The sequence below is a fragment of the Aquarana catesbeiana genome, linkage group LG12 (assembly GCF_042186555.1).
Source record: "Aquarana catesbeiana isolate 2022-GZ linkage group LG12, ASM4218655v1, whole genome shotgun sequence".
Classification (NCBI taxonomy): Eukaryota; Metazoa; Chordata; class Amphibia; order Anura; family Ranidae; genus Aquarana; species Aquarana catesbeiana.
The window spans coordinates 47,705,878-47,723,296 of NC_133335.1; the positions used below are offsets into that span (position 1 = coordinate 47,705,878).

Here is a 17,419-nt window from a genome sequence, read left to right on the forward strand (position 1 = left end):
TCCCAAGGATGGGAATCAGTTATGGATGTATTTTTGTATTTCTTAAGGAGAATTTTGTGTATTTTTATTAGTTTTTCCCTTTTTTTTTTTTTTTTATATACTGGTGTCTTCACTGTGGATATCATATTAATTGACAAACACACACACACACACACACACACACACACACACATTTGCCTCCATTTTTAATAAAAATTATATTTAAGATTTATTGCACTGAGTAAAGTATCTCACGGTTAAGTTGCTGTTCTAGTACACTATTGATTGGTTATATATAAACACAAACGCAGCTTAATTGCACAATTTCCACATGAAGTAACACTTGATTAGCCAACTCACATTGTTGACACCCCCATACCTTCTGCAGTTATTGTGATAATAGAACGTGAATGACATTCTTAATATTAGAATGTCTTTTAAGTCCTAGCAACAGACATGTCAAACTGCGCATCTTTTTTTCCAAGCCGTAGAACAGTTATACCATTTTCCAGACTCTAAAGCCCCATACACACTATCAGATTTTCTGCTGATTTTTTCCTTCAGATTTACCAAAACCATATGAGGTCAAACCTTAGGAGTTTCAATTTGTATGCAATCAGGCAGGCCCTTGCACTACATGGTTTTGGTAAATCTGAAGACAAAAATCAGCTGAAAATCTGATAGTGTGTATGGGGCTTAAGATTCCACAGAACCAAGGTTTTGGTTATGCACAGGAACACCTCTAACTGTTAGTACACACATGCCGAATGTCAGGCCGGTTAAAAACGGGTGAGATGCGACCTGTGTATATGGCAGCTGATCCGACAGAAGACGGCCATGCATGCTGGGAAACCAGCAGCCAATGGCTGAACGTGCTGACCGGAGTGTTCGGGCGGGGGTAGTCCCCCTGTCTGAACACAATAGCTCAGCGGGGGAAATCACTGCACTAACAATCAGATTTTTAGTACTCTGGCTCAGACCAGAGCTGCCTTTTTTTTTCTTTATGAAAAAAAAAAAAAATACACTAACAAATGGTGTGTACTAGGCTTAATGCCCCAGGCTCATAAACCCAACCCTTCACAAGGAGGCATGGGTCTATGCGCCTATGTGATTGAGACCTTTCATGTTCCCAAATTTACCTGCAAGCTTAAAGCAGAACTCCAGGCAAAAACTTTTTTCCATGTCCTCATTGCTGATCTCCTACCTTCACCAACTATGTAAACCATGTTCTTCTGAGCTCTGTAATTAGTCTGCAATAACCTGTTGAAAAACCGCTGTTGCCTGCTGATTTCCTGTTTGCAAGACCGCTGGCTGCTATCCCTCCAGTAACCTCAGCCAGCGGTCTGACACGCCCCTTGTAGTCCTCTGAAAGCGAGCAGTGAGTTCCATTTCCACCTGGCTCGCTGTAGTGGGCGGAGGAGTCTCACAGTCCCGGTCTGTGCCGCCCATAGGGGTGGTGTCCTCCTCTGCTCCCCCCTCCTCCCTGCTCGCACTACACCTCCATCCCATCATCTATCTCTCCATTGCAGGGAGAGTTACAGATAATCAGGACAGAGTGGATCTCTGGCTGACAGGTCTGTATGTGAGGACACCGCTTGTCATACAGCCCTGCTCTCCCTGCACATTAGAACAGTGCGCTCTGCGCTGTCTATCACAATTCAGGTGCAGGGAGGCAGGGCTGTACCACAAGCGGTGTTCTCACATACAGATCTGTCAGCCTGAGATCTGCTGTCTCCAGAGGAGCTGTAACTTATCCCCACTCTGCAATGATGGGCACAGATAAGGCACTGGTGACACCGCAATGATGGGCACAGATAAGGCACTGGTGACACCGCAATGATGGGCACAGATAAGGTACTGGTGGTGCCTGATAAGCTGCACTGGTTTGCATTTATATTAAATATATTAATATGCATTTATAAGGCTGTAACCTATCATACCATGTGTTATGTATGGCTTGCTGACTGCAGAATGAGGGGTGTGATTTATTTTGAAGTGGGCATACATATCTCTTAAACTGTAGGAAATTTCACAAATGTAATAACTGTTTAATGGTGTGTGTGTGTGTGTGTGTGGGTGTGGGTGTGGGGGGGGGCTGGGGGTTAACCGACTGAGGGGGGTGAATTTTTTGAAAATCCCGGAGTTCTGCTTTAATAGAAATCTTAATTTAAGAAATGTCCAGTACAGCAAAAGACATTCAGAGCTGCCCTGTATCATCTACACACTACTTGTGTTATCTCAAAGGAGTTTAATCATCCCTTTTCTTACGCATCTTGGCCTACAGAAAAATTTGGCTTGATGGGGAGAAATTAAGTAATTGGAGGGTTTGAGTAGTTTAGCTAAACAACCGGGCAGAATCTCAGTCCACAAAAATGCTGTATGGTGTTATCCCACAACAGGCCGTAGGAGATCAGTGCAATTTTTGGCACAGTAAAGTTACTTTTCTGTAGCTACAGGGTCTTTTGTGGGATACAACATTGGGGAAATGTGTATGAATTGCAGAGATAGAAAGAAGTCTTAGAGCTGAAGGTATGATTTTAAAAGCATCGTTATAGTGGTTCAGCTGCAACCAAAGTTTGCAAATCTCATAGTTGACTGATCCCTGTATAAGCTGCAAATCACTGTAGCAGTCTTCTGCTCCCCTTCATGACTTGTCATGTGATTTGACAGTTTAAAGTCGCACCTGATTTCTGGCTATGGAACCATTCAAATTGGCGAGACTCCAACGTGCACCAACTTTGAAAAGGTTACTGCACTATTTCTGGCGATTTCATGTGCGACTAGCATTGACATCTGTGCATGAAGTCGCAAAGATTTCAGCAAGCAGCACCTGAAACTGCACTGACCGGCTACTTCAGCACGATTTCAAAGCTGCATTTGGCGTGAACCAGGGTTCCAGGTCCAGTGCTGAGGGACTGCCCGTCTACATAGTAGCCACAAGTGGCAATGAATACAAGGCGAGAGGCAGGGTGGGGATATCAAAATTTCCATTTTGCCCAATCAGAGAATGTGTTGTATTCAGAGAATTCAAGACTTTCTCTGATTGCCTTTTCTGCAGACAGGAGAAAATCAGTGTTAAAACCTCACCTAAGCTACGTTTTTATTCAAATCAATTCAGGCAACTTTAAATTTGGTCTGGCCACTGAAATGAATAAATGCTGAAGTGCTAAACGTGCCTAGCCCTTAAGCACTTTTATGCCCAAAAGCGCATCTTCTGAACTTGATTCTTCCGCATTCAGAAGGACCTTTGACTGCCCCTAAACGCTGGTAAAAGCCTGTCTGCGGGTGCACATATAGGCTTTTACTGAGGTGCGTTCAGGAGCTTAGGCAAAAAAAAAACAAAATGAAAAAAACATCAGTTTAGGAGCAGCATTGTGCATGAGGTATAAATGGTAATCTTACACAGTCACCTACAGGATTGGATCAAGATAACCCCTTATGACTATAAGCATGCCTCAGTTTTGTAGAGCATGATCTGAATACAGAAGAGTGGGTGAAACATACAGTATATACCTTAACAGACACCCAGGTTTTTATGGCAAGTATAAAAATCCTATATTCTCTCTCATCTATTGAGGAACACAGAGTATCTTAAAGCGTCAAGACATCCAAAAGCAGTCCAAGTCCAAACAAAGGATGGGAAACACATCAACAGGACCTTTTATTAAAAAAAATAAAACCCTTGGTAACTGCCAGCAGCTCAAAAAGTCCCCTGAAGGACCTAATGCTGAAAGCTGGTATAATATGAGGATGGAACATCCTCCTGATAGAAGTTAGAGAATATATGAACAGAAGACCAGGTGGCAGCCATGCAATACGAGAAACAGTTGCCGATACCAAAAAAAAAAATCTAGTAGAGTGTGCATTGACAGGAAAGGGTTGGACCCAATCCTTGAGACCTTAAAGCGTGAACAATGGTCTACCTGAGCCACATAGAGTTGGAAGAAGAAGCCGATACAGCCATTCAGGGTCCATTTGGGATGACAAATCTGGGATCAGTCTTTTTTTTTTTTTTTTTTTTTTTTATATAAAAAAAAAGAAAGTACCCTGGCTGAGAAGTTCTCACAGTTTGCACATCACTGTGTGTTACTGGAGTCTTTTCCAGTTGGCAATTCCTAAAGATTTAGGATTCATCTACATAGCTGTAAAGCCTGCACAAATATGTCCCTAGCTAGGTGACCCCCTGTTGAAGTCTATGTATGCTACAATGGGGGTGCCATGAGAACGCAGCAGGGCAAATATTGTGGTCAGCACCTAATTGAATACCCAAGGTGTTTACAAGGCTATAAAGTGGCAGTGCATGAGCTCCACCGTAAAGCATAGGAATCACTGATATGCAAGAAAAGATGGAGACATGAATATAAGCATTGTGTCTATGAAAACCAGAAAGCCTCCTTGGTTGGGGGGGGGGGGGTGTAGTATAGCAGATTTGGAGGATTCCATGTGGAGTTTCTGGTCCCTAATGCAGACATTAAGTGCTTTGAGATCCATGATGGGGCAGATGACCCCTATGGATTTCAGAAAATAGTAAACCAGTTAGAGAAAACACCCCAAGCCGTTCTGTCACAGGAACTAGGGCAGACATTTTGCACTTGAAGACCCTGTTCTGTTGAAGGATCTGTTCTGCTAATCTATTCAGTGACACAGGAAGATTAGAATTGAAAACCTAAGGCGACAGAGAGCAAAACTTGACTTGGGACATGACCTGTTGGTTGAGACACAGGATCTTTCATTCTATTACTAGGGTAAGACCTACTAATCGGGGTACTTTGACGCAAGAAGTCTGGCTGCAAAACACAGACTGGCCGGTTGGAGACCGCTGAGAGTGAAGTGAGATGAGAATTGTTGACACACAGCTGGGACTATAATGGTTCTAAGAAGAAGTGGCTAAATGAGTGAGAACTCATTTTATACGCAGGCTGAGACTCCCAATAAGCACCCTGTTTCGAGACATTTCGATAAAGTACATGGTGTATCTCTGCTACGAGTTCTGCTGCTGTTGTTGCTGACGGTGTGATGACCCCTAGTGGATGCTGATAGAAGTTCTCAGAGCCTGTTTAAAGTTTACCTGCCTGCTGTGATCCTCTGTAGTGGGGGATCATGGCCATTCAGTAAGAAGTAACCCCCCTCTATTTCCGGTGGTGGATCTTCTTTGGTTATCACGGATTTATCATTGTTTATCACTCGGACTTTGATTATTTATGGGTGATTTGGAGTCACTACTTAATTTTATTTAATTTTTCTTCTTCATTTGATGGGACACTACTGTGGATTATATGCAGCCTGCACCTATGCCACCATAGAAAGCAGAAGCCTCCTAGGAGGAAGAGTGTCACTGGAGAACCCCAGAAGAGGAGGTTCGGTAGTTCTTTGTGCAAAACCTTTGCACAGAGAAGGTAAGTATAACATGTTTATCATTTTAAACAAACAGAATGATGAAGCTTTACAACCCCTTTAAACAATGGATCAAATGCAGCAGTAGTTACATCTCTTTAAAATGGATTATGACCAGTCAGACATGGTTTGAGAAAGTACTAAGGATCAGGTGAAGGGTAGGAGTCAAAAGGAGTCCTAGAAAGGCTTTTCAGCTGCTTATAGGTGGGGTCCTTAAGGACAGGCATGTCCTCTAAGACAATATTAAAGTGACCCTAAACTTGGGTGGGGAATAAAATTCAAGTAAGAATTGTTACCTCTAAAAAGTACCTTCTATCGCTCTAAGCCTAGAAAGTACCATTTCTTGTCTTTGTTGCTGTGACTTGACTTCCTGTTTAGAGAGGCTGGCTATACTCAGTCTCCATGGTCCCACTGTACATAGGAACATAGCCATCTTCTCTTGCTTGCCCCAAAGATGGACTAGGGACTATTAGGTTTGTAGTATGCAAAGAGCAGTGTATTGCTTGTTTCAAACAATTGGAAGTGAGGGAGAGAAAAGGAGAGGTTTGAGAGCTCAGAAGAGAACGTTACAAGAAGCAGAAAAACACAGTAAGAAACAATTTCAGGAACAATAGATTACCAGGCAAATTTAGTAGCTGCGATGGATAATTTGGGGAAAATAAGGATATTGTTTAGTGTCATTTTAAGTACCTTAAGGCAGGCTGCTAGGGCCATTGTCAAATTAGATAATCTACAGAAGACGTCACCGAGGATCAGAGTCAACAAATAACTTGATGATATAGCTCAAACTCTTCCATGACCACGGTAATTATCTCAGCCAAAAGGGAAGAGGATCACCTAATGTGCTGTGAGTACCAGTGTGGTCTGAGTACTAGTGTCAGGAAGCTAGTTGTTAATTGGACAGAGCATAATTCCCAATCCCCCATTAAATTAGTACGGTGAACGGTGGCAGGTATCAAGATGCGACTCAGTGTACATCTTGCAGCATGTATGCGTTCCTTGATCATCTGATCGAGGGCAAATACTGCTGCGCAAAACGCAAGATGTTTCCCTGGAAGCCCAGGTCCTGAATTTAGGGAAGCAAAGTAGAGTTGGGATTGTACCCGGCGGGGGCCAAAGAGGCAGGTGGAGACAAAGAGGTGCAAGGAGCAGAGTAGATAGGTGACAGTCAGGAAAGGGTAGAGGGGGGAAAGATTCAGAAAGCCCAATCCTGGGCTGGAACATCCCAATACATACGCCCCCTTGCGCGATATTGCAGAAACCAATCAGAGACCAGCATTGCTGGAGCACAATGACGCCCCTAGCTGCCTGGGGAAAAACTCCTCCAGTGAGGGTGGGGGTAAAGACAAGAGAAATGAAAGATATTCTGGTAGTAGGGGACTCCATTCTCAGAAGTACAGAGAGGGCAATCTGTCACAAGATTCAAGACCTGAAGCACCGAACTGTATGTTATCTACCAGGCACTCGGTACGGCACATCACGGATCAGGTGGACAGATTACTGTGAGGGGCTGGGGAAGACCCAGCTGTCATGGTGCACGTTATGGTTTTTTTTTTTTTTTTTTTTTAGGGACCTAGGAGCTAAACTGATTAGGACCTCCAAGGCAATATTCTCAGAAATACTACCGTAACCCAAGCCACACCAGAGAGGCAGCAGTTTAGGGAAGTAAACAAGTGGCCGAGGAGCTGGTGTAGAAAAGAGGGGTTCAGGTTCCTGGAGAACAGGGTCGACATCTCAGTCGGTTACCATCTCTTTAGCAGGGACGGACTGCACCTAAATGGGGAAGGTGCAGATTGGCCTGGAGAGAAGATGGCCAATAAGTTAGAGGTGCTTTTTAGATGTAGAGATAGCCAGTGTGGAACAAATTTCAGAGGGTATTATTGGGGGCATTAGTAGTTGGTTGACTAAAGCACCTAAACTCGAGGTATGTATAGTAACAAGTCCTATTTGCAACCTCAGAACACCCAATAAGCAGATGCGCCCGGACAAAACAACGTGGCTTGTTCACTAATGCCAGGAGTCTGGCAGACAAGATGGGAGAACTAGAGCTGCTATTGTACGATTTTGTGGGAAATTCAGAGACTTGGTTCATCAACGCTCACGATTAGCTGGTAACTATTCAAGGGTATTCCCTATAATCGCAGAGATCCGGAGGGGGGGAGAAGAGGTATGCCCGTATATCAAAAAACAATGTACAAGTGAATGTGAGGGACGACATATCACCAAGGGAGGAGGCAGAATCCTTATGAGTAGAGCTACACGGGGAGGAAACAAAGGGGAAAGTAATACTGGGGAGTATGCTATAGACCCCCCCCCCCCCTAACCAGAGGGAGGAGGGGGCGGCAGATCTATCACAGTTTGGAATGGCAGCAAGGATGGGACGTGTCATAATGGGGGATTTTAAAATTATCCCAACAGACTGGGCGGAGGAACCGTGCATTCATCTAAAGCTTGCCATTGCCTAAATGTCTTGCAAGACAAATTTTCATGGGTCAGATGGTAAATGCACCAAGAAACAAAGCGTTACTAGACCTACTGATTACGAACAATACAGAACTGATCACAGATGTGGAAATACAGGACAATTTAGGAAGCCGCGATCACAGGTCAACATAAGGGGAATACAAAGACACGGAAGTTCAAAAGAGCGAACTTCCATAAACTACGCTCCTTGCTAGAAGATATTAAATGGGATAAAATCCCAGGAAAAATGAACACAGAGATAAAATAGGTGTGCTTTAAGACCACATTAAATAAGGATATTAGCCAGTACATCCCAAAGGGAAATAAATTAAAAAGAGCTAATAAAAGTCCTGGGTAGCTTAACACCAACGTAAAAAAAAAAGCATATAAAAGCAAAAGAAGGCCTTCAAAAAAATACAAGGCTGAGATGTCATTATCAGCATTCCAACTTTACAAAGTATGCAATAAGAAATGTAAGGGTGCAATCGGGGCGGCTAAAATAGAACATGAAAAGGCACATAGCGGAGGAGAGTAAAAAAAAAAAAAAAAAATCCCAATAAATTCTTTAAGTATATAAATAGTAAGGGAGGTCAGATCATATTGGCCCCATAAAGAATGAAGGGAATCTGGTTACAAAGGATGGAGAAGGTTTTGAATTTACTCACCTCAGTATTCACAAGGGAAACGGGGGGCTTCAGTAATCAAAACTGCAATGTTTATCCCTATGACATCACAGGAAGCACCCACATGGCTAACAGAGGATGGAATAGACTTGCAAAACGTAACATTAAAAAGTCACCGGGACCAAATGGCTTGCACCCGAGGGTCCTTAAGGAACTCAGTCAAGTGATTGCCAGACCATTGTTCTTATTTTTTTACAAACAGTCTGACCAGTATGGTACCAGCTGATTGGAGAATAGCCAACGTAGCACCAATATTTAAAAAAGGACCAAGATTTATCCCTGGGAACTATAGACCAGTTAGCCTAATGTCAATAGTATGCAATAGTATTTCTTGGGAGGGGATAATAAGGAATTATATACAAGATTTTAATAATGAAAACAGTATCATTAGCAATATTCAGCATGGATTCATGAAGAATCGTTCTTGCCAAACCAATCTATTAACCTTCTATGAGGAGGTGAACTGCCATCTAGACAAAAGGAAGGCACGGAGACATGGTGTATCTGGATTTTGCAAAGGCATTTGATACAGTTCCCCATAAACGTTTACTGTACAAACTAAGGTCTGGACCAAAGGGTGAGTACATGGATTGAAAACTGGCTACAGGGGAGAGTTCAGAGGGTGGGGATAAATGGAGAGTACTCGGAATGGTCTGGTGTGGAAAGTGGGGTCCCCCAGTGTTCTGTCGGAGGATGGGATAAACAGCTCAATCTCAGTATTTGCTGACGATGCTAAGCAGGACAATAATTTCTCCACAGGATGTGGAAACCTTGCAAGAAGATCTGAACAAATTAATGGGGTGGGCAACTACATGGCAAATGATGTTTAATGTAGAAAAATGTAAAAATGCATTTGGGTGCCAAAAATATGAATGTAAATCTACTCACTGAGGGGGGGGGGGGGGGGAGAAAGAACCTCTGGGAGAATCTAGGATGAAAAATAGCCTTTGCCAAGCTGCTGCAACCAAAGCCAACAGAACAGGGACAGGCATTAAAAGGGGGATTAACTCCAGACATAAAAGGATAATACTCCCACTCTACAAGACTCTGGTCCAGCCACACCTGGAGTATGCCATCCAGTTCTGGGCTTCAGTCCTCAGGATGTGCTGGAACTGGAGAGGGTCCAGAGAAGGGTAACAAAGCCAATTAAGGGACTGGAGGACCTTAGTTATAAGGAAAGATTACAAGCACTGAATTTATTCTCTCTGGAGAAGAGACGCTTGAGAGGGGATAGAATTTCCATGTACAAATACTGGTCTCCCCACAATAGGGATAAGACTTTCCCGTGCAAGGAAAGTTAAGACACACAGCCATTCACTAAAATTAGATGAAAAGCAGTTTAACCTTAAACTGTGTAGAGGGTTCTTTACCGTAGGAGCGGTAAGGATGTGGAATTCTCTTCCACAGGCAGTGGTTTCAGTAGCGAGCATAGATTAAAAAAAAAAAAAAAAAAAATACTAAATAGGCACCTAAACGACCACAACATACAGGGATATACAATGTAATATTGACATAAAACCTGAAGCACACACAGGTTGGACTTATGTCTTTTTTCAACCTCGCCAACTACGCAATGGGGCTAAAGAAAATTCAGAGGAAGGGATAAATTCTAAGAGCAGAGGTGCAACATGACTCCACGCTGCAATCATCAGAACCACCAGGCAGAGAGCAGCCCCAGAGCTGTCTGAATCAGACATGCTGTAACCAAGTGTGATAGAGCAATGTATAGGTGCAACGCCTTAAATATTCACAAAACACAGCTGGTAGAAGCAGATGTAATTCATCCAAGTGCTAGCAAGAAACAGGAGTGCTGAAGAAAGGACATCTAATAATCCTAGGACACTAGCAAAAAAACAAAACAAAAACACTGGGGCATTCTAGTTGTAGGAGGGGTTTGCCTGATTGCCAACATCCAATCCTCTTGTAGACAATAGTATAACCTGAAGATTTAAGACTGTGTCCCTCAATGGAGAAGAAATAGGGCATTAAACTTTGTCAAAGTTCAGCTTTGATAATTCCTAACTTGACCAGTAAACATTGCTGGTTTGCACATTTTTTTTCCACTCACTACTGCTCATCTTTTAAAAGAACCCATCTCTGTTCTGTGCAGTTGGTTGTCTCCTGCTCCCAAATGCTACAACAGACTGACACCTGAGCATATTAAAAGTGCAGACACAACCCAACCAGCTGAAGACCCTTAAGCCACCTTTAACCATAAACATGAATGCCCATATAATGCAAGCATTTTAACACAAGTATTTGAGTTTAGGATAAAGGGAGGCAAGGCACAGATATTTCAAGTACAACCTTATCTTGAGGGAAACCATAACAGTGGGACAAAGTTTGCCTGCCAAATTACTATGCTTGAAATCTGAGCTGCCAGATCAGTCATCTTAGGTGGTTACTTCAACTCTCACTGCATGCCAAAAAATAAAAATAAAAAAATATGAATGTGTATGGGGGAAGTAAACAGCTAAAAGGTTGAAGATCAAAAATTTTCTACAGTATGGTTCATGCTGCAGCTCCAGTCCAGTAATTTTTCCTAAGGCCCCTTTCACACTAGCGGACCGATTGGGTCCACCTGTCAGTTTTTCAAGAGGACCCGATCAGACCCTCCAGTCTCCTCTCTGGAGCGAGGCAACGGACATGTGTCCGTTGACATCCACCAGCATCCGATGCTATCCGGTAAAGGCAGATGGGGATCCATTCTCCATCCATCTGGCAGGCGGATGTAAACAGACAGGCGGTCCATTTATATCTGACCTCCCTTAGAGAACGGGCTGGGTTGGGGTCATGCAGAGCGGACACAGACCAACAATCCGCCTGCTCAGCAGGGATTAGCAGACAGATTCCCGCTGAGCAGGCGGACCAGAGCGAGCCCCGTGTGGAAGGGGCTTAAGCTGTTAGTCTGTTATGGACTGCTGCAGTCACTAGATGAGAGGCTGCAGGGCAAGCTGATCCAGGAGTCATCTCTAGTCAGACACTCAGTCGAGGAAGTAGATGCTTTTGACTATTCTAAAATTATTACTGGTCTAATAATGTAATGGTCTCCCACTAAATATCAGCCTTGTTCTAAATAAAAGGAAACCATAAACCTGTCATTAGACAAACCAGATCGTACCTTCTAAAAATGGAACTTACCTGGCTGGCACCCTGGCTTCAACACTTGCATGTAATTTTCCTGGCACATATTTTCTATCAATGCAAAATATCACAAGGAATTTAACACAAATCTTTTGTTCTTTTATTAGTCCTTCGTATAATATTACATGGATTTTTCTCCAAACCTGTAAGGTTATCTCTTTTATTACTTTTTTGTACAGTTGTATCATACATAGAAACGTCAAAAAAAAAAATCTGATAAAATATACATGCCACAGCAGCAGAAAGTTTTTTTTTTTTTTTTTTTGCAAACTAGTTAAAAACTATACTTTTGCCCTTTCGGTTTAATATACACTACAGCAAGAAGAAAATATGATACAGAGTGCAGATGCCTTTTTAAATCTTCTTTTCAGACTTGTTCCATCGCTGCATCCTCAACATCATGATTTGGGTTGACATCATTGCAGAGAAGCAACTGTCCATTTCTGCCAGTGGCCTATTCTATACAGAAAATAATCACTTGGGAAATAGTGTCAGGAGAAGACCCACCTTCATGTAGAATGCCCCCCTTCTGGATTAATGCTATAACCCAGGTCAAGTGACCAGTTTTGTACTTAGAATGCAGTCCCTGCCAAAAAGTTAAATACACAACAAAACATATATAGAATGGTTTTACCATCCCAAAGGTAAGCACCCACGTCTGATGAGGGTGAATTTATAATCTCAAAGCCTTTGTGGGCTGTGTCACTGCCCTAGCTTCATGTGTGATCAAGACTACAAGTGAACATCCCATTACTGGAGACCTTCACTTTTAGGATTTCAACTTCTAAGCGGTGGTGCTGACAGACTCCTGGTAACTACACTGAAAATAAAAAAAAAAATTAAAAAATTGTGACTTTAGAAGGTATACACAAGTGAATAATCCCCCCTTCCTTAAAGTTGAACTAAAATGGAAGATATGGGAACCTAAAACAAGGAACAGACTTAGCAGTGTAGGCCAAAGTGTCATCACCCCTCCAATAGGGCACAACGTCTTTGTACTGCATTCATTGCCCTTTGCAGCTTTAATGCCCCTCTTTAGTGCCAAAATCTGGTACAGTTGTCAAGTTCATGAAGGTTGTCTCATGTCCCATGACTAGGAGGGTGTTGCAGGTCCTGGCCTGAAAAGATGGGGTGAAGCAGAGGGTGCAGATGCAAAGCTGTAGCTGCTGAGGCTTGCCGAGGAGCAAACAGAGTTGGGTAGAGGGCATGGGGTAGATGGTGAAGCGTGAGAGGTCCAGCATGATGGAGGGCAGAAGCTGGGATTATGTGTATGGGGTGGCTAGCTAGGAAAGCAGCTGGGTGGGCTGGGATTAGAGAGTGGGTGAGGTGGGAGAGTGAGAAAGGTCCTAGATGAGGCTGAGGGATGTGATGAACTTGGGCCAAAGACTGTGGGTGGGGTGGGATGCCGATGGCTGCAGCAGCTGCTGCATGCTGAAGGATGGCATGCTGCATAGTGGTTATGGAGGCAGCAGACACTGGAGGTGGTGCTTGCTGAATGTGAATAGGCTGAAGGGAAGGTGTTGCAGGCTGTAGGGCTTGTGGAATTGCCCCTCCTGGGAAACTTTTGACCTGCTTGGCCAAAAGCTGTTGCTGTATATGCTGCTGGGCCGCTTGCTGTAGCTTACTGTACTTCTCCATTTCTTCAGGCGTGAAAGTGATAGGCTGGCTCTCCAGAGGTGCCAGAGAGCCCTCGTCGTCCTCTTCTTCCTCCACCCCCTCCTCTTCATCTTCACCTTCTGGACGGGGGGCATTTGAATCCATTGCAATAGGTGGGTATGCTGATGGGGGAAAAAATTCACCCTCAGGTGGTGGCGGCATCATCCTTCCATGAATAGGTGGAAAGGGAAGACTACCATTGCCTAAAGGTTGTGGTAAAGCACCTTCTGCAAACTCTGGAGGAGGCGGCTGAAAGACAGTGCCCTCTGTTGGCAGATGTTCTGCAGTTGGTGCAGGTGGCTCAGGCAGTGGAGTATTGTCCGGTGGTTGAGTACTGTCCACCTGTAAAGAAAGCTTAGTGTCTTTGTCCTTCTCCCCATCTACAGTAACAGAGATCCCACCTGAATCGTTCTCCACTTTCTGCAGGCCTGTGACTTTAGATCCTGCTGGCAATTTGCCTATCATAGGCAGTTGTGCAGTTTTATTGCCAAGAGCAGGTGGTAACTTGGGGCCAAAATATCCCTGAGGTGGATCCTTTACTTTAGCTCCTGGCTTTGAGGTTCCATCCTCTGTGGAGCCTGCTGCCTTTTCCAAACGCCGTGACTGAATTTTCTCAAGCAGCTGTTTAGCTGTTAGAGAACATCGGAAAGAGTCCTTTTCAGTGCTCCTATGTGGCTGGTTGGAGCTGCTTGTTCCTTTTGGTTCTGATCGACTCTCCTCTCTCCGGCTTCCAGAGCGAGTAAAATGTGGAGACTGAGAACGGTATATCTTAGAACGATTAAAGTCTCGCCTACCACCTAGACGGCTATCTACGCTGTCTCGCCCACGTGATCCTTTCCCAGAATGACTGCGAGCGCTTGTGCTCCGGTCTCTACTATAACTGCGACTACGCTTCCAACTGTGACCTGTCATGCTGCGACTTCTCCTCTTACTTCGACTTCGGCTACTACTGCTAGACCTCCCTCTGCCTCGGCTCCTACTTCCTCTTGATCGGCTTCTACTTCTAGAACGACTGTGACTGTAGTCAGAGGAGGAGTATTTATGCCTAGTGGAATGTCTCTTAGAAGCTACAGAATCAGAGTCTGAACCCGGTGACCGCCTTTTGGATCGCCGCCTTGACCCACTGCTGTAATCACTGTAGTCACTGTCTGAATAACTTCGATTGTGACTGTATCGACTTCTATCTGTGGAGCCACCTGAACTGGATGAGGAGGACCGTCGTCTCTTTCCAGACCTTGATCGACTTCTGGAGCGGTCACTAGTAGAATCATACTCATCACTAGATCTAGAGGTGGATTTTTTCCTTCCTGCATCATCTTCACTGTCATATTCACCACTACTGTGTCGGCTTCTTGCCTTGTTGGGTGTATTTCTGTGAGATGAAGATGACGGGACAGTAGCAGGAGGTGGGAGTGATGGTTTAAGTTCTGTTTTAGACTTTTTGTTTTCAGGCTCTTTGGAGGAAGCAAGAAGGTCCTTTTTTGTAGTGACGCTCCCAGTACTGTCCTCTTTATTTCCAGACTTTTGCATGCCTAACTCTTTAGTGTGGCTTTTCAAGGCAGGAGATGGACTAGGCTCAGACTCTACCTTTAACACTGTTTTGGAGGAACCCTTTGACTTCTTGTGCTTATGTTTCTTCCTCTTCTTCGTTTTCTGCTCTGACCCCTCATCTCCTTCTTTGTGTTTCCGCTTGCGTTTGCTGCTTTTCTTGTGCTTTTTTTTCTTTTTATGCTTATGAGACTTCCCTGTTGATTCTTTGTTCTCTTCTTCAATGGATTCAGGTTTTAGATCACCAAGAGGTGCTGAGGAAGCCTTTGACGGAGTACCACATGTAAGTGCCAGAGTGATGCCTTCCTTCTTTACTGCGATAAGGTGTTCTTTATTTGCTTCAGTGGGAGGTAGGCCATCTTTGCTAGTGCCTGGGCTGTCTTTCGTCTTGCCAGCCAGCTTTCCTTTGCCATCTTTGTTCCGGGAAAGCTTGAAGTCAAAGTATAAAGGGTTACAGCTGTAGGAGATTGAAGGCTCTGCTTGGGTGAATATGAGGAGCTCAGTGGGCCACTGCAGGGTTGTGCTCTCATCTTTGCTTAAAACTGGAAAAAAAGGACCAGTTGGGTGTTTTGGATGCTCTGGCTGTTCTTTCGCAGGCGTTGGGGATTTCTTAGGAGGGTCTTCATTTAAATTGGTGTTAGGCTTTTCTTTGCCTTCATCAGTCTCTTTCTTCTCTGCCTTAGGTAAACTTGGAGAAGCAATGCTTTCTGCTGCCTGAGTTGCCTTTCCATCACCAACTATGCTCTTCTCCCCTTTACTTTCTGTCTGTTTTGAAGGCTTGGCCTTGCTCGGAGCAGCCTGTTTCTTCTCTTCTTTTGAAGGTTCGCACTCAATCTGTGTTTGCTCTGTAGACCTCATGAAAAGTAGAAACTGAAAGTTGGGCTTCACCTTGCAATGAGCAGGTGGCATGTAGTGATAATACTCTGGCTCCCCTGCTTGAGCACATCTTTCCTCTCGTTTCATCTTTTTAAGTTTGGATAAGGTGCTAGCGAGAGAGCAGCCATCATCTCCCTGACCTTCCTCTTCCTCCACTTTGATTTCACTTTCTTTGCTGCACTCTGCTTCCACTGGACTTTTTACCATGCTTAAAATCTCAGTAGAGGTTTTGTCTTCTTCCTTCTCTTCCTCGATTACTCCCACTTCCTCACCGTGGTCCTTAAAGACAGCTGCCGACTCCAGCTTCAATGGAGTTTTCTTGGCAAAGGAAAAAGAGAAGCCCACCTTCTGGAGTAGCGAGGCACTAGCTGGACTTTTAAAACCAAAAGTAACTCCTGTTGTAGCTGTTGGTTGAGTTGGGGCAGAGAACGTCTGGAGTGTTTTTTCTTCCTGAATGTGTTTTGGGCTATCTTGGCCAGCTGAACTTGGCATATCTTCATCTTCTGTGCCTTCTTCATCCGCTGCAACTGTGATGGCTTTAAACCTAGGGCCACTCCCTGGAGCACTACTAGGAAAAATAAATAAATAAATTACCAATTCATAGAAACGCAAAACTGGCAAGACTACTACATATAAGATTAAAGATGCTGGACCTACAAAAGGCTTTTACATCAAACTTGTACTATTAAAAAAAAAAAAAAAAAAAAAAAAAAGAAGGATTGTCAGTTTGAATAAAATATCCTAAAGATTAAATTTTTTATGGACACTGTACATACTACGCAGACCAATCCGGCCAATCTTAGGTGCAAAAGCAGTCACCTGGGCTGCTCAGTTACCACTGTTCACCTTTTCAGGTTGATGGTGTTTACACAGCACTTAAAAACACTGGTGCACAGACCAAAATCTCAAGTCTAAAGTTCAGTATAGATTTCTTTTAGTAGTTGCAAAGGCTGAAGGATTTTTTTTTACCTTCATGCATTCTATGCTCAAAGGTAAAAAACCTGTGTGCTGCTTCCCCCCCCCCCTCCCCAGTTCCCCCTAATACTCACTTGAGCCCCCTCTCAATCCAGTGATGTGCACAGGAGCCTTTGATGTCTCAGGTCTCTCTCTCCTCATTGGCTAAGACAGCAGCAGGAGCCATTGAGGAGAAAGCGGGGAGTTGGGCCGGCCTTATGGAGGCATAGAGCGGGCTCAGGAACGAGCAAGCACCACTGCGCCCCCCCCAGGAAGAGGCTTGCCATCGGGGGCACTGGTCAAGGGGGAGGACCCAAAAGCGGATCAGGGCTGTTCTGTGCAAAACCATTTCACAGAGCAGGCAAGTATAACGGGTTTGTTATTTAAAAACGGAACCATTAATATTACTTTAAGTATTAAAAAAAGGTAAACCCTGGCATTTAACATACACAGAGCATATTACTGAGCAACCCAAAAAAATGACCAATCCTTTGGTTTTAAAGACTTTACCTTTCTGCTTGTTTCCTCTGCTCAGCCAGCTCAAGCAGACGTCGTAATGCCTTCTCCTGTTTGCGCTCATCCTTCCGTGACCGCGAAGAAACATTGCGGGCAAACTCTCGCTGCTTCAGATCCTTCAGCCTCTGCAATGTGGATAAAAATCCGTGTTAGCTGAACATATCTGCAGACCTTATTTTGACACATGGTTTTCGTTATCTACTTGT

The 17,419-nt window shown here is 44.0% G+C and overlaps 1 protein-coding gene across 4 annotated transcripts in view; it reads right to left on the bottom strand.

Annotated features, from left to right (window-relative positions):
- Positions 1–11,740: 11,740 nt before the first annotated feature.
- The window catches only part of GPATCH8 (G-patch domain containing 8), a 121,710-nt gene continuing 116,031 nt past the window's right edge, over positions 11,741–17,419 (bottom strand). For 3 of the 4 annotated variants that reach the window (XM_073607712.1, XM_073607710.1, XM_073607713.1), the window contains 2 exons: positions 17,208–17,338; positions 11,741–16,311 (listed from right to left, as the gene is read on the bottom strand). In XM_073607712.1, the coding sequence (XP_073463813.1) occupies positions 12,744–16,311; positions 17,208–17,338 (3,699 nt within the window). In that variant the 3' untranslated portion in view covers positions 11,741–12,743. The remainder of the gene's footprint in view (positions 16,312–17,207; positions 17,339–17,419) is intronic. The other variant, XM_073607711.1, reaches the window with a different exon arrangement.